The 20,948-nt window shown below is 36.7% G+C and overlaps 3 protein-coding genes across 11 annotated transcripts in view; 2 read left to right on the top strand and 1 right to left on the bottom strand.

Annotated features, from left to right (window-relative positions):
- The first annotated feature begins 926 nt into the window (after positions 1–926).
- On the top strand, positions 927–3,546 carry LOC124428637. Its single transcript, XM_046972919.1, has 2 exons — positions 927–1,435; positions 2,795–3,546. The coding sequence occupies exons 1-2, from the start codon at positions 1,267–1,269 to the stop codon at positions 3,433–3,435; spliced, it is 810 nt and encodes a 269-aa protein (XP_046828875.1). The 5' UTR covers positions 927–1,266; the 3' UTR covers positions 3,436–3,546.
- A 7,968-nt stretch (positions 3,547–11,514) lies between these two features.
- LOC124428645 lies at positions 11,515–13,057 on the top strand. The gene is made up of 2 exons (XM_046972930.1): positions 11,515–11,778; positions 12,163–13,057. The coding sequence occupies exons 1-2, from the start codon at positions 11,640–11,642 to the stop codon at positions 12,876–12,878; spliced, it is 855 nt and encodes a 284-aa protein (XP_046828886.1). The 5' UTR covers positions 11,515–11,639; the 3' UTR covers positions 12,879–13,057.
- Positions 13,058–13,520: 463 nt separating this feature from the next.
- The window catches only part of LOC124428760 (M-phase inducer phosphatase-like), a 64,497-nt gene continuing 57,069 nt past the window's right edge, over positions 13,521–20,948 (bottom strand). For 6 of the 9 annotated variants that reach the window (XM_046973218.1, XM_046973219.1, XM_046973222.1 and 3 more), the window contains 2 exons: positions 17,662–17,842; positions 13,521–16,599 (listed from right to left, as the gene is read on the bottom strand). In XM_046973218.1, coding sequence (XP_046829174.1) covers positions 15,076–16,599; positions 17,662–17,842 — 1,705 coding nt within the window. In that variant the 3' untranslated portion in view covers positions 13,521–15,075. Of the gene's footprint in view, positions 16,600–17,661; positions 17,843–18,531; positions 19,024–20,948 lie in introns of those variants that run through there. The other 3 variants (XM_046973227.1, XM_046973228.1, XM_046973224.1) reach the window with 3 other exon arrangements.

The raw sequence follows: 20,948 nt of genomic DNA, 5'->3' as shown, positions 1-20,948 counted from the left end.
AAAATCCCTAAAAGAGTATTATTGACATTCGCAAGCGCAACAGGTATGATGTTTTTCATGTACAAACGCAACGAGTGATTTAGATCATATGGTTCATTGATAACAGTTGAAAAAAGATAATGAAAAGCAAAAATAAACGTATATTTACAACATTGGAACGTAGACATTGTAAAAGAACATTCAATTGTTTCAAAATATGGTTCAAAAGTTATTATGACAAACGCACCTATTATTTTTTCTTTTCAATATTTCTTTTCAATATATGTTTATTTATAAGTATATATATATATATATGTATAAGTATAAATATATATATGTATACATAACTTTGCGAACAAGTTAGAAAATGGAGTTCCTGATCAAGAAAGTTGCTTGCCGTGGGAACGCATTGTATTTTGATTGAATGCATTTGATTGGTTGCACCAGCGACCAAAGAGCCGACCATAAGTCGTTCGTATTTTCGTGGTCCCCGCAAACATTAGGATAATTTTTAAATTAATATATATCATCAGAATGTAAAAACGTTGTGGGGGAAAGAAAAATAATTGCTGCGTTTGTCGTTAGTGATATTTATTAAATAAAATTTTTGAAAGAAAATAAATTAATAAAAAAGAAAAAGAAAAACTCGTATATTTTTCTACGATCGATTAAATATCAATATTGCATAACCATGCGTTTATTTTTGCTACTTTTTTTCTTCTTTCTTTTTTTGATTTTGTTTTTCTTATTTATATCACTGAAAGAAACTGGTATAAAGAAGTTTGTTAGATCGTAAACGAAAAATAATATATGTACATATAAGTTAGACGTTAGACTTGGGACGATTGTTAAGAACATTGTTCTAGGGATTTTCCATGGCGTTCACTCGAAACGTACCGTTTACGTATACGAAACCATTTCATGAATAGAATCCTTGGTCGCTGGCGACTGGTCGACACTGCGCAACGACGGTTCATATTCCCCCTTAAACCCGAATGGTTGGTCGACGTTTTGGTCGCTGAAGACTGGTCAACAATGCGTAACGGGCCTTACGTTTGGTCTGCAAGAAAGTTTCCTGTCGTGTGAACCATTCGTGTATTCGATTCCACGAACTTCATTTCTCGTGTTAGCTGCTTGTGCACCATCATGCACCATCGTTAATATTTTTCATGGTCGCCGCGACCAACTTGTTCAGGAATTCTCATAATATTTTCTTGCGAAATCTTTGGTTGCCGACGACCTTTGGTCGCCGGCGACCGTTCAACAGAGTACATAACAACCCTTGTAATGAACTTCGATACGGAAAAATTTATTTTAGAAATTGAAGCACACAAGGCAATTTGGGATTCATCTTGCAATGACTATACCAATCGAGAAATTAAAAAAGCCCAATGGGAAGAGATAATTAATTTATTTGCAAGTGAAGATTTTACTGAAAAGGAGAAAAAGGAATTTGGTAAGTAAATAAAATAAATTATGTATATATATATATATATATATATATATATATATATATATATGTATGTATGTATGTATGTATGTATATATTGAGTATATTTTAAGTGTTCTTATTAATATCATGAAATTATCAAATTTTTCTTCTCTTACCAATTCAATCGAGCTTTATTCATAAAGTAACTTGTAAACATAGATATTTCTCTAGCACGATGATATTAGAATTTTAAATACGGATAATTAATAGAGCCATGTCAAATCTATATCCATTTTTTTTCTCGGATATAATTCTAAAAAATGTCCCAGACTTTTGTAATATTAATTAAAAGGTTCACAATTATTAACATTGTAAAGATATACGAAAAAGTTTTAGTTAATAAAACCAATTGTGCATTGTATATGTCGGGACCAAGCACGGCAGTATCCCTCATTGAATATTCTTTTTCTTTAAATAATAGAGTTAAACTAAACGGTCGTATATACTTAGAAAATTAAAAAAAAATCGATTTTTTATAAATATTTTTATTCGACAATAATATTATCCTTTGAAAATTTCATCAAAAAATTGCAAAAATTTACAAAGTTACATTCGTTCTAAGTCGACCTTTTCGGCGAATTCAGCATTTCACGTATTATTAGCATATACATGTATACATACATATATATATATATATATGTGTGTGTGTGTGTTAGTGTACAATCTAATTATGTCGGAAATTGTACGATAAATTCAATAGCTCACATTTTTTTTAATTAAATGAAAATATAAAAAATCGGCTGTGTGAACGATTAGTTTTTTAAATGTATTTTAAATGTTTTTCTCATTTTTGATAATACCTTACGAAGATATTGATAGCATAAACGCCGTACGAAATGATTCTGCTTAGTTCGACATTGATAACATTTAAAAGATAACAAATTATTTTATTTTTTTTTCTGTTGGAAATTATTCTTCAAAGTTCCACTCTATCACATATATTTAATGATTGTTTTTATTAATAAAATAAATTACATGCAAAAAAAGTCGTAAAAATCGGCCTTTTTTGGACCGTCTACCAGTATGTAACCCTTTAGAAAGTACATTAATCGCCACTCCAAATATAAACAAAAGCCATGTAACTTATTAAACATGGCGGTGCCAAATAGTGACGATCGTTTTCTCTCACTTTATACCTATTACCGAAATAGGTAAATAAAAGTAGCCATAGTCCACTCTTTCCGTATGAAATAGCAAATTTTCTTAATTATTTCGTTGATAGTGAATAGAAAAATTTTGTAAATAAATAATTTTCCTACGATACGTCAAATATCTTAAACCATAAAACAAATGTTCTTTAAAATATAACATTTTACGTGACAGGTTTAAATCTTCAAAAAAGATGGAAAAATTTAAGAAGTTGTTTCTCGAGAGAAGTACGAAGAATGAAAAATGCCAACAGTCTATCTCCTGCCTCACGTAAAAGTCCTTACATCTTTTATAATCAGCTTCAATTTTTAAAAAATATAAATGTAGACACAAATACAGAAAACGTCTATGAGGAGAATGACCAAATCGAAGATGGTACATTAGGACCATATTCAAGACACACTACGAAGTATAGAAAAAAGTCTACAGATAATACAAATGAGGAATTAATAAATATCTTACAAACATCCATGGGCGGCCGACCATGGAGAGAAACTTTGGAAGAAGATGAAGACCGCATGTTTCTACTGTCACTTTTGTCATCATTTAAAAAAATTCCCGAGCATAAAAAGTCCTTAACGAAAATTCAAATAATACAATTAATTGAATCGGCTCAATTCACGGATAATTTTCCGGATTTAAAACGGCCGCAAACGAATGTTCAATTAAATAATTACAAGATCCATGATTGTAATCCAAGTGATTACTATCAAACGCATCATTCCGCCGGTCGGCATACAACAACATTGGAAAATATACAACAATCTCAGCATTTTTCTTCGTCCACATCGTCGTCTGAAAAATCTGAATATTAGAAGAATTACATTAAATATATTCATATTTTATTTCACGAGTTCATATCTTTTAGTTTTCTCATTGTATAATATGTTTTAATGTACCTGAATAAATAACTTATTTTAAAATAAGAAATAGTTTTCCTTTAGAAGGATTGAAATGAATATCTCATATTCATATTCGTGCCTGTTGTTAGGTCTATTATCAATCAGTCGCCAACTATTATTAGATTTAGGAGCACACTATCGCTTTTGCATGAAAACATAAATGACGCTGAAAAAGTAATGACTTGAGACTTTTAATAATTATCGAGACGAATTAAGAGAACTGAATAAATTATTGATAAAATACCAAATGAAAATCAAATTACATACTTATCGTAAAGCTAGCCATTATAAATCTATATACAATAAATACACGACAGAGATCAAAATTAAACTTAAGATATAAATATTTTTGATCCTTTAGCGAAACAAAAATAATGTGTAATAATCTTTACACGATACAAAGAGTAGGTCAGCACGAGGGACTGTTACAAATGCCAAAAATCGCCAATTTTATATGGGACACCATCGATAAATAGAGACAAAGATAAGTCAGATTGAGAAAGTGAATGTTTCCTAAAAACATTTTCTGAATGTTCTCTAAAGAGTGAGTGGTTGATCAGATTTGCCGAGTATAGGATCGATATAGACGAACGACAAATGACGCACGTTAAACTGACGACTGACGCACGTTGAACGGACGTCCAATGCACATTGAACTGATATGTAAGGCACGTTAAAACGCGAGTACGTGCCACCTCCTGGTAAGTTATATTCTCCTGTCAAAAATCCGAATTACTGGGGGCGTGAAAATTTTTCCCGTAAAACTGGATTTGTAACAGGATCATATGACACGCGAAGAGGTGGCACGCGAGAACGTGCCACTTCCTGGTAAGTTATATTCTCCTGTTCAAAATTCCAAATTACTGGAGGCGTGAACATTTTTCCCGTAAAACTGGATTTGTATCAGGATCATATGACTTGCGAGGAGGTGGCACGTTCTCGCGTACCACCTCCTGGTAAGTTATATTCTCCTGTCAAAAATCCGAATTACTGGGGGCGTGAAAATTTTTCCCGTAAAACTGGATTTGTATCAGGATCATATGACTTGCGAGGAGGTGGCACGTTCTCGCGTACCACCTCCTGGTAAGTTATATTCTCCTGTCAAAAATCCGAATTACTGGGGGCGTGAAAATTTTTCCCGTAAAACTGGATTTGTAACAGGATCATATGACACGCGAAGAGGTGGCACGCGAGAACGTGCCACTTCCTGGTAAGTTATATTCTCCTGTTCAAAATTCCAAATTACTGGAGGCGTGAACATTTTTCCCGTAAAACTGGATTTGTATCAGGATCATATGACTTGCGAGGAGGTGGCACGTTCTCGCGTACCACCTCCTGGTAAGTTATATTCTCCTGTCAAAAATTCGAATTACTGGGGGCGTGAAAATTTTTCCCGTAAAACTGGATTTGTATCAGGATCATATGACTTGCGAGGAGGTGGCACGTTCTCGCGTACCACCTCCTGGTAAGTTATATTCTCCTGTCAAAAATCCGAATTACTGGGGGCGTGAACATTTTTCCCGTAAAACTGGATTTGTATCAGGATCATATGACTTGCGAGGAGGTGGCACGTTCTCGCGTACCACCTCCTGGTAAGTTATATTCTCCTGTCAAAAATCCGAATTACTGGGGGCGTGAAAATTTTTCCCGTAAAACTGGATTTGTAACAGGATCATATGACACGCGAAGAGGTGGCACGCGAGAACGTGCCACTTCCTGGTAAGTTATATTCTCCTGTTCAAAATTGCAAATTACTGGAGGCGTGAACATTTTTCCCGTAAAACTGGATTTGTATCAGGATCATATGACTTGCGAGGAGGTGGCACGTTCTCGCGTACCACCTCCTGGTAAGTTATATTCTCCTGTCAAAAATCCGAATTACTGGGGGCGTGAAAATTTTTCCCGTAAAACTGGATTTGTAACAGGATCATATGACACGCGAAGAGGTGGCACGCGAGAACGTGCCACTTCCTGGTAAGTTATATTCTCCTGTTCAAAATTCCAAATTACTGGAGGCGTGAACATTTTTCCCGTAAAACTGGATTTGTATCAGGATCATATGACTTGCGAGGAGGTGGCACGTTCTCGCGTACCACCTCCTGGTAAGTTATATTCTCCTGTCAAAAATCCGAATTACTGGAGGCGTGAACATTTTTCCCGTAAAACTGGATTTGTATCAGGATCATATGACTTGCGAGGAGGTGGCACGTTCTCGCGTACCACCTCCTGGTAAGTTATATTCTCCTGTCAAAAATCCGAATTACTGGGGGCGTGAAAATTTTTCCCGTAAAACTGGATTTGTAACAGGATCATATGACACGCGAAGAGGTGGCACGCGAGAACGTGCCACTTCCTGGTAAGTTATATTCTCCTGTTCAAAATTCCAAATTACTGGAGGCGTGAACATTTTTCCCGTAAAACTGGATTTGTAACAGGATCATATGACACGCGAAGAGGTGGCACGCGAGAACGTGCCACTTCCTGGTAAGTTATATTCTCCTGTTCAAAATTGCAAATTACTGGAGGCGTGAACATTTTTCCCGTAAAACTGGATTTGTATCAGGATCATATGACTTGCGAGGAGGTGGCACGTTCTCGCGTACCACCTCCTGGTAAGTTATATTCTCCTGTCAAAAATCCGAATTACTGGGGGCGTGAAAAATTTTCCCGTAAAACTGGATTTGTATCAGGATCATATGACTTGCGAGGAGGTGGCACGTTCTCGCGTACCACCTCCTGGTAAGTTATATTCTCCTGTCAAAAATCCGAATTACTGGGGGCGTGAAAAATTTTCCCGTAAAACTGGATTTGTAACAGGATTATATGACACGCGAAGAGGTGGCACGCGAGAACGTGCCACTTCCTGGTAAGTTATATTCTCCTGTTCAAAATTCCAAATTACTGGAGGCGTGAACATTTTTCCCGTAAAACTGGATTTGTAACAGGATCATATGACACGCGAAGAGGTGGCACGCGAGAACGTGCCACTTCCTGGTAAGTTATATTCTCCTGTTCAAAATTGCAAATTACTGGAGGCGTGAACATTTTTCCCGTAAAACTGGATTTGTATCAGGATCATATGACTTGCGAGGAGGTGGCACGTTCTCGCGTACCACCTCCTGGTAAGTTATATTCTCCTGTCGAAAATCCGAATTACTGGGGGCGTGAAAATTTTTCCCGAAAAACTGGATTTGTAACAGGATCATATGACACGCGAAGAGGTGGCACGTTCTCGCGTACCACCTCCTGGTAAGTTATATTCTCCTGTCAAAAATTCGAATTACTGGGGGCGTGAAAATTTTTCCCGTAAAACTGGATTTGTATCAGGATCATATGACTTGCGAGGAGGTGGCACGTTCTCGCGTACCACCTCCTGGTAAGTTATATTCTCCTGTCAAAAATCCGAATTACTGGGGGCGTGAAAATTTTTCCCGTAAAACTGGATTTGTAACAGGATCATATGACACGCGAAGAGGTGGCACGCGAGAACGTGCCACTTCCTGGTAAGTTATATTCTCCTGTTCAAAATTCCAAATTACTGGAGGCGTGAACATTTTTCCCGTAAAACTGGATTTGTATGAGGATCATATGACTTGCGAGGAGGTGGCACGTTCTCGCGTACCACCTCCTGGTAAGTTATATTCTCCTGTCAAAAATTCGAATTACTGGGGGCGTGAAAATTTTTCCCGTAAAACTGGATTTGTATCAGGATCATATGACTTGCGAGGAGGTGGCACGTTCTCGCGTACCACCTCCTGGTAAGTTATATTCTCCTGTCAAAAATTCGAATTACTGGGGGCGTGAAAAATTTTCCCGTAAAACTGGATTTGTAACAGGATTATATGACACGCGAAGAGGTGGCACGCGAGAACGTGCCACTTCCTGGTAAGTTATATTCTCCTGTTCAAAATTCCAAATTACTGGGGGCGTGAACATTTTTCCCGTAAAACTGGATTTGTATCAGGATCATATGACTTGCGAGGAGGTGGCACGTTCTCGCGTACCACCTCCTGGTAAGTTATATTCTCCTGTCAAAAATCCGAATTACTGGGGGCGTGAACATTTTTCCCGTAAAACTGGATTTGTAACAGGATCATATGACACGCGAAGAGGTGGCACGCGAGAACGTGCCACTTCCTGGTAAGTTATATTCTCCTGTTCAAAATTCCAAATTACTGGAGGCGTGAAAATTTTTCCCGTAAAACTGGATTTGTAACAGGATCATATGACACGCGAAGAGGTGGCACGCGAGAACGTGCCACTTCCTGGTAAGTTATATTCTCCTGTTCAAAATTCCAAATTACTGGAGGCGTGAACATTTTTCCCGTAAAACTGGATTTGTAACAGGATCATATGACACGCGAAGAGGTGGCACGTTCTCGCGTACCACCTCCTGGTAAGTTATATTCTCCTGTCAAAAATCCGAATTACTGGGGGCGTGAACATTTTTCCCGTAAAACTGGATTTGTAACAGGATCATATGACACGCGAAGAGGTGGCACGCGAGAACGTGCCACTTCCTGGTAAGTTATATTCTCCTGTTCAAAATTCCAAATTACTGGGGGCGTGAAAATTTTTCCCGTAAAACTGGATTTGTATCAGGATCATATGACTTGCGAGGAGGTGGCACGTTCTCGCGTACCACCTCCTGGTAAGTTATATTCTCCTGTCAAAAATCCGAATTACTGGGGGCGTGAAAAATTTTCCCGTAAAACTGGATTTGTATCAGGATCATATGACTTGCGAGGAGGTGGCACGTTCTCGCGTACCACCTCCTGGTAAGTTATATTCTCCTGTCAAAAATCCGAATTACTGGGGGCGTGAAAAATTTTCCCGTAAAACTGGATTTGTAACAGGATTATATGACACGCGAAGAGGTGGCACGCGAGAACGTGCCACTTCCTGGTAAGTTATATTCTCCTGTTCAAAATTCCAAATTACTGAGGGCGTGAACATTTTTCCCGTAAAACTGGATTTGTATCAGGATCATATGACTTGCGAGGAGGTGGCACGTTCTCGCGTACCACCTCCTGGTAAGTTATATTCTCCTGTCAAAAATCCGAATTACTGGGGGCGTGAACATTTTTCCCGTAAAACTGGATTTGTAACAGGATCATATGACACGCGAAGAGGTGGCACGCGAGAACGTGCCACTTCCTGGTAAGTTATATTCTCCTGTTCAAAATTCCAAATTACTGGAGGCGTGAACATTTTTCCCGTAAAACTGGATTTGTATCAGGATCATATGACTTGCGAGGAGGTGGCACGTTCTCGCGTACCACCTCCTGGTAAGTTATATTCTCCTGTCAAAAATCCGAATTACTGGGGGCGTGAAAATTTTTCCCGTAAAACTGGATTTGTATCAGGATCATATGACTTGCGAGGAGGTGGCACGTTCTCGCGTACCACCTCCTGGTAAGTTATATTCTCCTGTCAAAAATCCGAATTACTGGGGGCGTGAAAATTTTTCCCGTAAAACTGGATTTGTATCAGGATCATATGACTTGCGAGGAGGTGGCACGTTCTCGCGTACCACCTCCTGGTAAGTTATATTCTCCTGTCAAAAATCCGAATTACTGGGGGCGTGAAAATTTTTCCCGTAAAACTGGATTTGTAACAGGATCATATGACACGCGAAGAGGTGGCACGCGAGAACGTGCCACTTCCTGGTAAGTTATATTCTCCTGTTCAAAATTCCAAATTACTGGAGGCGTGAACATTTTTCCCGTAAAACTGGATTTGTATCAGGATCATATGACTTGCGAGGAGGTGGCACGTTCTCGCGTACCACCTCCTGGTAAGTTATATTCTCCTGTCAAAAATCCGAATTACTGGGGGCGTGAAAATTTTTCCCGTAAAACTGGATTTGTATCAGGATCATATGACTTGCGAGGAGGTGGCACGTTCTCGCGTACCACCTCCTGGTAAGTTATATTCTCCTGTCAAAAATCCGAATTACTGGGGGCGTGAAAATTTTTCCCGTAAAACTGGATTTGTAACAGGATCATATGACACGCGAAGAGGTGGCACGCGAGAACGTGCCACTTCCTGGTAAGTTATATTCTCCTGTTCAAAATTCCAAATTACTGGAGGCGTGAACATTTTTCCCGTAAAACTGGATTTGTAACAGGATCATATGACACGCGAAGAGGTGGCACGCGAGAACGTGCCACTTCCTGGTAAGTTATATTCTCCTGTTCAAAATTCCAAATTACTGGAGGCGTGAACATTTTTCCCGTAAAACTGGATTTGTATCAGGATCATATGACTTGCGAGGAGGTGGCACGTTCTCGCGTACCACCTCCTGGTAAGTTATATTCTCCTGTCAAAAATCCGAATTACTGGGGGCGTGAAAATTTTTCCCGTAAAACTGGATTTGTATCAGGATCATACGACACGCGAAGAGGTGGCACGTTCTCGCGTACCACCTCCTGGTAAGTTATATTCTCCTGTCAAAAATCCGAATTACTGGGGGCGTGAAAATTTTTCCCGTAAAACTGGATTTGTAACAGGATCATATGACACGCGAGGAGGTGGCACGTTCTCGCGTACCACCTCCTGGTAAGTTATATTCTCCTGTCGAAAATCCGAATTACTGGGGGCGTGAAAATTTTTCCCGTAAAACTGGATTTGTAACAGGATCATATGACACGCGAAGAGGTGGCACGCGAGAACGTGCCACTTCCTGGTAAGTTATATTCTCCTGTTCAAAATTCCAAATTACTGGAGGCGTGAACATTTTTCCCGTAAAACTGGATTTGTATCAGGATCATATGACTTGCGAGGAGGTGGCACGTTCTCGCGTACCACCTCCTGGTAAGTTATATTCTCCTGTCAAAAATCCGAATTACTGGGGGCGTGAAAATTTTTCCCGTAAAACTGGATTTGTAACAGGATCATATGACACGCGAAGAGGTGGCACGCGAGAACGTGTCACTTCCTGGTAAGTTATATTCTCCTGTTCAAAATTCCAAATTACTGGAGGCGTGAACATTTTTCCCGTAAAACTGGATTTGTATCAGGATCATATGACTTGCAAGGAGGTGGCACGTTCTCGCGTACTCCTGACGCACGTTGAACGGGTTTCTGGCGTACGTTTATCGGACAGCTAACGTACGTTGAACGGACGTCCAACGCAGAATGAACGGACGTCTAACGGACGTCGAACGGACGTCGAACGGACGTCGACCGGACGTCGAACGAACGTCGAACGAACGTTTAACTCACATTGTACTGATGTTTAAGGTATGTTTTACTGTCGGCTAACGCACGTTGAACTGATGTCTAAAGCACGTTGAACTGACGTCTTTTTATTTCATTTTATAATTTGTCATTTTTTAATACTTAAGTTACTTTAAATTTTTAATACTTAAATATTAAAGTGTTGCTTGTATTTGACAATGAAAAATAAAGGAAGATTGTAATGTAATTTTCTTTATTTTTCGATTTATGCAAAAAGGAGTATATTACTTTTATCAAAAATAATATTTTTTCTGTAATAGCGTTGGAGAGTTGTTTTTATTAGTGTTTATATATTAAAAATTAAATTACTACAATAATAAAATTATAGTATACTTTATATCACAAAAGTAAAATAATAGAGAGGAAAATTTTTAAATACTTACATCATTAAACGATATTTTCGTAAAAGTAACCCTTTTCCAAACAACCCCTCAATTGTAAGATTGTCAGGTATGAGAGATACTTAAAATTATAAATATAGATGTGCGTGTAGCGAGTGCAGATATGTGTGTGTGTGTGTCTGTATGCGAACTGAGAGAGTTTGTGTGTCTCCATGCTTTTTTTTTACTCGACTATTTTGGTGAAGCGAAGAGGATCGACACAACTCCGAAACTATTGTGATTATTAAAGCAGGAAACCCATTATGAACGGATAACACGGTACACCACGGCACAGCACGGCACCAGCCACTTTGCTTTGTATTGATTTAAATGGATCGTAACTGACTATGAACGCACGGCACGGCTCGGCACAGGTCGGCACAGAAACGGAACAGCCAGAATATATAGTATTATTTCACCTCAAACGACTAGTACGGTTCTAGCCACATAAAGTTGAACATCTTTTCTATAATTTAATGTTTTAATTTTGTCAAAATGAACACGGATGAACTTCTCATAGAATCAGTGCGGGAATACCCATTCCTTTACGACGTCTCAGATCCTGGGTACCATGATAACAGGAAAAAGGACAATGCATGGCAACGTATATCAGAAAAATTTGATTCTTCGACAGGTAAAAATATGTATATTATATAGCAACTATAAAAAGTATTGCGTTTACTATATTTTAATCATATCGTATATTCCTTTGGACGTATTATATCTTCGTAAATTACTTAAGAACTTTAAAATAGTATAAAGTGCAAATTTGTACAATATATTATTTACTGTAGGAATGAAGTCTTACGTAGATGTTGGTTTGGAAACTTACCTTAAAATTTATAAAACACACACACATACGCACATTTTATTTCTTCATTTTTTTTTCGCATATTTAATGTACGATCCCTACTGGCAAAATGAACTTTTGTAATTATAAAAGAATAAATGCACGTTTGCTTATTACTATTTCGATTTTTAATTCTTTCTTCTTTTCTTTTCTTTTCTTTTATTTCAGCCATAATTTGCAGAAAAAGATGGATTGCACTTCGGGACAGTTTTCGTAAGGTATATAAGAAGAGAAGGAATATGTCTGGAGAGGCGGCTAAACAAAAACGACCTTGGAAGTATGAAAATATAATATCGTTTATCATTCCGCATATTGGAGAAAGGAATCAAGTTTCAAATCTAACACTTAATTTTGAGGAGAGCAATGACTCTATCAGTCAGACGATTTCGTTAGAGGACTCAGATATCAATGTCGGTGATATAAAGAAAGAAATGGAAATTGCACCACAGGGAGTACAGCAATCTAATGATCAGTCCCAACAGACGATTCTCAATAAACGAAAATCCTTATCTAAGGTAACAAGTCGCACTCCGATCGAAAAAGATAACGATAAAGATGCCAATCATTCTTCGATAGGGGAAATGCCACAAGATAATTTCGAGAGTAAAAAGAACAATGAATTTGTCGCTCAAACTGATCCTTTGATCTCTTTTTTCAAGGCTATGGAGGAAACAGTTAGGACCTTTTCCTTACCAATCCAAATAGAAATTAAAGGGAAAATTGCTGGTCTTGTAAACGAATATGAATTAAAAAATTATCAAATGCAACAAGCAACCTTCAAGTCACCTTATTCCTTACACGGACAATGTTCAAATTGGTCGCACTCCACATATTCGCCTGATCCTTACTCTTCAACTTCTCCACCTTCAAATTCTCCCCGATAAACTCTCTCGGAACATCATCAGTGGATTTTAATACTTTTATCTTGAGAACGGATCTATTTTCCGAAATTAAAGGAATTATATTATTAATCAGTGCTATCTAATCTCTTATCTGAATTAATCTATTACGGCAATTAATAATAAAATTATTAATTATTATAAACATTTTATGAACTTTTAGAATATTATAACATTCCTGAGGCTCTATAGAATATTTTCTATACTTATTTATTTAAATGTTAAGACTTAATTAAATTAAATAAATAATATTCTTAACGAGTAATATCTAAGTACTTGGAGAAAATCATTTTGTTATTAATCATAAAATTGTTAAACTCTTGTCCATATTTCTATTATTTTTTTTATTTAAGAAGACTTAAATAAATTTAAAGATCTCTTTGTGTTAAAAATATGCATGTTTATCTATACACAAATATCTCTATCTAATTTAAAATTATATTAGAATTTTAACTTTAGCATATGACTAATTTTTTTTTCCAAATTTGTTATAAACTATAAGATTTTTGTACCATGATTTTAAGAATATCATATTTTTCATTGTCTCTTCGACCAAAAAAAAAAAAGAAAAGAAGAGGTTTAATAGATCGTTTTAAAGGGAAATAATATAAAATTAATATACGTAGATAAAGTATAGCTTACAATGTATATTTAACATGGAATAATTTTTACATTATAACATTGGGAACTTTGCACATTTAGGAATACTCGTGTCATCCATTTTGTTCATGCATACCCTGCCATTTTGAACGCAATAGATGTCGTCAAAAAAGAAGAGATAATTAACCTAGAAATTCGCTAAATAGGAAATACTTTGGTCGTATCGTCTATCGAGACGAGAACGCTCAATGACGATAACAAAATACTACATTTTTCATCTTCCTTCTCTCTCTCCCTCTTTCGCATACATACAGACATACAGGCATACATACAGGCATACATACACGCATATATATACTCATTCTATTTCTCTTTCTTTCTCTCACATACAGACACACAACATCTACAGCAAAGTTATTTTTCTAAAATAAACAATGATGATAGAGTGAAAACACTTTTACATCGTAAAGTCATAAGAGAGTAGAGTGTCTAAGTGTACAAGTGGGATGCTCGCCCGGAATTAATGATTGAAGCATTAAAGATTTGTGACACATTTGACTCTCTTATGGCTCCACGCCGCTCCACCATCATATCGTAAGTAGATCAGGATGGAGCTATTGCATCTTTGATCATTATTTCGCCGGATTTGGATTTAACACAAAGGAATTTATTATCCTATCGAATGCTTGTTTTTCTTTTCTTCCCCCTCTTCATAAAACTCGACGAAAAATATTTTCCTTACAATTAACTTAATAATAATATATTGACAATTATTTTTTCCCCCGAAAGAAACGCACGCCCCCATTTTCTAATTTGTTTTGTTTGTGTTGCATTTTTAATTGGTGTTATTATCTTTTTTCTTTTCTCTCTCTCTCTCTCTCTCTCTCTCTCTCTCTCTCTCTTTTCGATGGTTATCTCTCGTTTATGTATAATCTAAATCTAACTTGTACGGAAGAACATATATACAGAAAAAAAAAGAAAAGGAAAAGAAAAAAAAAAGAAAAAAGGGGGAGGAAAAAAACAGAAGAAAAAGGAACTCTTCGCGAAGAGTCTCTATAAGATATTATAATCTCGAATTAGACACTTGACGATTCACAGGACTCACATATAGTTTCGCGAGCAAGGAAAACTCGATTCCTTGCTCCTCTTGCACTTTGAACGCGCGATTGCATAATATGCGGAGAAAGAAGGCGTAAAGAAGAAGAAGGAAAAAGAAACAAGAAACGAAACTCGCGCCGCGTTCAATCCCGATGTGTGAAAAATAAAAAAACAAAAAAAAGAAAAGAAAAGAAAGTTAAATAAAATAGGAGAATAGAAAAATAAAGGGGAGAATATAGATCTTTGTTTGCAATATAGTGTCGAAGTCACCTTAGTGCATCCAAGTAATCTTGACAAAAGAACACGAAGAGATTCAAGGAAGGAAGGGTAGAGAAGAAGAAGAAGAAGAAGGAGAAGAAGAAGGAGAAGGAGAAGAAGAAGAAGAAGAAGAAGAAGAAGAAGAAGAAGAAGGAGAAGAAGAAGAAGAAGAAGAAGAAGAAGAAGGAGAAGAAGAAGAAGAAGGAGAAGAAGAAAAAAGAATATCTCAAAAACCTAAACGCTTGATATTCGTTCTAACCATGAGTCCACTAACTCTGCTTACAGGTTTTTCAGATTGCCAACTTTTGCTCTTAACACGGAATTGTTTGAGATCGGCCTCGTGATTCGGATCCGACATTGGTTTGTAGCCCTGTGGCGAGCAAAGGTTTCTTTGTTCCTTATAGAACTGTTCATAACCTCCATGTAATAGATAAACTTCCGGATAATGAAGGGCAGGATAATGTTCCTTGTTACGTTGACGATCGATATTACGTAGAAAACGGGAAAGATTCGGTCCACGTTCCCAAGAGAATTCACAATGGAAGACGAGAATGCGACGTTTGCAAGAATTGGGCTGTATCTCCGGTACGTTGGTCAATGGATCGATTAAATGTTGTTCGATCAATTCCTTGCTATAAAGATTGAGTGCACCTTGGATGTGTCCACCTTCGTATTCGTAAGGATATCGGCAATCGACGATAACGAAGGAATCAATGTACTCTTCAAAATCACCACGCATCAAAGCTGCCAAGGTATCAACGGAGATCGATTTGAGATCATCGTGTCGACCCTCGGCAAGAGGTAAAATGCAAGGTTTACTAAAGTCACCTGTAAGATCGGCGTCGGTTACGCTACGGTGTATCGCCGATTTGATCATGGCATGTGTTTTACTATCGCCAAAAACATTCTCCAAGGTTTCCTTAATAGGCTCACAAGTTTCTACACTTTCTGGCATATTCTCCAAACAATTTGACTTGATTGATTTTTTGACTAGCTTCGTTTCGATCTCCGTTACGTAAGTTGTCTGTTTGGACGATATCTCCAATTCAACGTCCTCCGGTATATGTTGGAAGTCAACCGATATCCTAGACCTCTTGACTAATCGAGGACTATGTTCGGCTGGTGGATCTGGTCTTTTAAACGATCTCGTTTCCGGCGGTGAGTCCACATTCGGATAAGATGGATTACGCGTTTGTGTATTGTCGTCGAATGTTAGTTTACGAGTTGAACAGGTTGTCGAGGGCGAACGAAATAGACAGGAACGTACTTTCGATACGGACGACTGCGGATTATTTCGGTCGTTTTGTAATGACATAGAACGTCGAAAGGAACGTTTCACTTTTGTACGAGGATACTCCGGTGTTGTTATTATAGCATATTCCATTATTTCCGACCCAACTATGCTACCAGATAGTAAACTCGTAAGGCCATTTGGTAAATGCGTTGCTTCGTCCAAAGCGTCCAAATCCATAAGATCGTTTAAATCGTCGTCCATACTCTCGTATCCCGATGACAAACTACGGAAGATCATCGGATCGGTTAATAATTCACGAGGCGATGATCTTATAGGTGATTGTATGGGACTTCGAGCATCCGCGACGTTTATACGTCTTGGTGGCACGCCAAGAGGTTCCGCAAATTGAAATCCAGTACGTGTATCTCTCTCGTGCAAATTAACTCCATAGCTGTTATCCTGGTTGTTCGAGTCGCAATCTTCGAGAGGGAAGCGTGACCGTTTGCTTCCATTTATCTGTAACAAAGCACAACGTTTTTTAAGAATAAAATACTTCAGTGTTTTCTTTTTTGTTCTTAATCGAAATGATAGCAGCCGATAGTACGTATTTCCTGTTCCCTTTAAATTCAAAGCTGATTTAAGAAGGAGGATACATATGTGTACATATATATATATATATATATGTATTTCTTCTCTCTCTCTCTCCCTCTCTCTTTTTTCCGGTAACAAGTTCTGCACCCGTCGATAGATAGCAAGGTGTCGCGCATATGATTATGGAAAATCTGAAAGCTGCATACGAGACCAATTCGACTATGGAACTATAATTGTCAAAACACGCACGTTCCCATATCTCTTCGGGATCTTCTATTTTCTTTTTTTTTCCCGATCTATCGATGTGACACTTTTCTTTTTGTTTACTTCCGAAACAAACGATATCGTTAGGAAATTTCTTAACAACGGACAGCTGTATTTTACTGTTCGCTCGTAACGAGAGAGAGAGAGAGAGAGAGAGAGAGAGAGAGAGAGAGAGAGAGAGAGAGAGAGCTTCTAATCTAACGCGACGTTTATTTTAGAATTTCAGGTAGACTTCGATTATCACGTCTAACGTATCTTCGAACGGAAATTGGATGGAAATTTTTTTCAAAGCATAAAACGGAAAGAAAAAAATTTATTTGGTCAGCAGTTTTATTGATTAACAATAAGTATTTTGTAAAATGAATGAATGATATATATTTTTATCATTGTTTGTAATAAATTATCAATACGTAATGTGATCGGACAATACGAATAATAAAATGTCAAAATTGCATTTAGGTTTATTATAAATACTAATCATTTATTTATAAGATATTGAAAAACTATTTCACTTACAAATATTTTGATTAAAATATTGACTCTTTGTAAAATACTAATAAAAAATGTAGCCAAGATTAAATATGAGAGAATGAAAAACAAAATTTCGATTTAATTCATTGTTTCACTTGAAAAAAAAAAAAAAAAGAGAGAGAGAGAAAAAGAAAAGCGAAATTTCTTAATCGTGTTCAACGATTCAGCCGATAATGTAGAAAACGTTCTTACTTTCTGCGGACTAGAGTTGACGTTACGATTAACTGTGCCATTTTCTTTGTTGGTAGATGGCGAGAAGGTTTCAAGACCGACGAATCTTCGTGCCGCCATGCCCACTAATCTTCGTGCTTTTGGTTTAGGAGCTACCTCTTTTTCCGGCGTACTTCTAATTCTAAATACATTCTTGAAGAGACTGCAATAAAGAGATAAACATATTCTTAATTAATATATACTTATATGTCTTCTTTTCTTATACATATTGGATTGCAAAAAGAAAAAAGGAAAAGGAAAAAATGGAACTTTTTCATCAAAATTGGCGGGATAAGCACGACACGAGCGACTAACCTCCAATTGTTATATATCTCTCAAAGTTCATTCCAAAAAAAAAAAAAAAAGAAAAAGAAAGGGAAAAAAGAAAACAACTTTCTAAAATACCCTGATACCGTTATTAATGTCTAAAACGATCTATAATATATGCTAGAGTACTATTAGAGTGCTATATGTACCAAAGAAGAAAACAAAAAGGAAAAAAATAAAATAAAATAAACTAAGAAAGAAGAACAAACAATACGTGCGGAACAAAGCATGCCTGTGCGTAAGGAGTCGAGAGAAAGCGTCCAAGTTAAAGCAACGAGATGTGAAAAAAAAAAGAAAAAAAGAAAAAAAAAATAAGAATACAAGTGTATCGTGTATGCGAAATAAATGATCTTTCTTCTCGACGAAAAATTGATTCACGCAAGGCTCTCATTGCTTCAATATGTCCGTGATCTCACGCTCCTAAATCTCCCCCCACCTATCTTCCCCCTCCCTTCTTAAGCGTGCGAATTGACAAGGTCGGGGAAAATATTCTCAAACTCTTTCGGTGCTATTATCGATTATTACATTTTTCAAATAAAATTCTTTTTATAACACACTTCTCGTACCGGTGAAGACCGAGATCCTATTTAAGTCCTATTTATCGAATATACATACATATATATATATTATCTGTATATATATGTGTGTATGTATGTATCCCTCGATATTTCATTCAGAAACTTCACCGACTTCCTACTTTTGGCCGTGCTCCGTTCGATCGCTAGAACAAAATCCACGCTTCTCTTCGTGCCGAGAGTTGGCGCGCAACTGGCAATAATCGTCGAGTGGGGGAGAAAGGAAAAGAGAGAAGGAGAGAGAGAGAGAAAGAGAGAGAGAGATAGAGCACACGATATTACACGAAGACTTACGGAACCGAACGACGAGTACCGATCAAACGCGCGAAACCAAACAACAAATACCGATCGAACGCGCGAAATCAAACGACGATTTTTGTTATTTGGGAGATAACGATTGAACGTGTCAAAAAATATGAAATATATATATATATATATTTATTTTTAATAACTTCGATATATCTCGTATTCGTAAGATCGTTAAATATTGAATAAAACACTTTTTCCAACGATATATTTCCATCAGAAGATATAATTTTCTAAATTACTTTTCAGAACACATTATTTTTTTAATTTCCGAAAGAACAAAATTAACGTAGAATTTCGAACGTGGACCAACGATCATTAAAATGTGTACGATTTGCGTGAAGATGAATAAAAGTGAGAAAATGGAAAGGAGAAAAAAAGAAAGAAAAAAAAAAGTCACTGGCTCGAGTTTTCACAAATAAAATTCACAAGTAAAATCGTCACGACCGACAGACACAAAATGTTCTGATTTAAATTGAAAAAAATTTCTATTTGAAGGTCAAATCACAAAGGCTTCAACGTAATTGAAAAAAAATTTCTCTGAATCGTGTTCTCCTCTTTCTATCTCGTGGCGTTGGCCAAACGTATATAAAATAACGATGATTTAAAGAGAGATTTAAAGAGAGAGGAAGAGAGATATCTTATATAGCTCGATCATAGAATTTCTTACGATTTTTAATCGAAAAAGAACAATACCTTGCACATTTACACACTTCACATGTTTCCATATTCATCATTTTGCGCATACTATTTGTTTCTCGTAACATATTGTTCTTCTTCTAATTTTATCTTTTTGTCGATACGTTCGTCGATCGACAAACAAGCAGGCACTAATTTAAATCGTTAAAATAGAAAAAGAAAAGAAAAAATTACGAGTGATCGATATTTAAATTAGGTGAGAAACGACGTAAAAACTTCTAGCACTTTGTTGCACAAAATATGACGAACGGCACACGTGATTTATTAAGTTACAATCCGTGATTAAAATGATCGATCGAATGAACACACGAAACACACGAAACACACTGAGGAGAGAGAAGACAGAAAAAAAAAGGAGTCCGATGTAAGTTGTTACTCGTTCGAGCGTCGTCGAACGACTGATTGAAAGTCGTGTCGCCTTGGAGGAGGACTAACCAACTCGTCCGGTGGGCCTCACCTTTTATATGAGGCCTGTATCTATGGTAGGGATGAAGAATAACCAATGGGAAGGACCGGTGCCCTTAATCCACAGGGCACACCGTATTGGAGCAACGAGAATGCACGGTAACTTCTTTACGGTACTCGCTGTGGGGGGGCCGCGGTTTCTGCACCGTCTGACTGACCTGTGCATTTCAAGTGCACGTGCAAAATCAACCCAGCCAAGACCCTTTTTTTCCCTCCCCCAATATCTAATTCCTCTTTTACTTTCGAAATTGACAGATCGATATTTCTTATTTTATTTCTTTATTGATACGAACTTTGTGATTTGGGCTTATTAACAATTTAGAATAACTATCTTTTCCGTTTTTTTTTTCTTTTATCATGATACATAAATATTGTACACAGAAAAAAATTTTGGGTCTCTTTTTTGTAGAAAAAAAGTTGGATAAAAATCCATTTAGAACAAGTATGCTTATAATTTATATGGAAGTATGCATATAAATCATACAAAAATAAAAGAAAAATATCGTTGATAGATTCGATCTTTGTTTGGAAAAAAATTTACATTCAATATAGAATAATTTTTTAATCTTATATTAAATCGAAATGAAATACATATTGAAAAAAAATACAGGAGTATTTTTCCATTCATATTTTCAAGTCAATCTAATCTTCAAGAGAAAGTAAAGGAAAAAAGAGAAAGTTATCCTTCGACATTAGGATTAGGGAATGTGGACTGTGGAGTTGTGGGGTGTGGGTGGAAAGTTAGGTTGTTGTTGGATATAAAAAATATGAAAACTTGTAAATACTTAAATAGTATCGTCGAGAAAAAAAGGCAAAATTTCATTATATACATATCGTTAAAAAAGATTAGCAAAATAAAAAAAAAAGTAATGACAATTTTCATGTATTATTGTTATA

Source organism: Vespa crabro, chromosome 13, assembly GCF_910589235.1.
Source record: "Vespa crabro chromosome 13, iyVesCrab1.2, whole genome shotgun sequence".
Taxonomy (NCBI): domain Eukaryota; kingdom Metazoa; phylum Arthropoda; class Insecta; order Hymenoptera; family Vespidae; genus Vespa; species Vespa crabro.
This window is presented reverse-complemented; position numbering and strand designations above follow the sequence as displayed.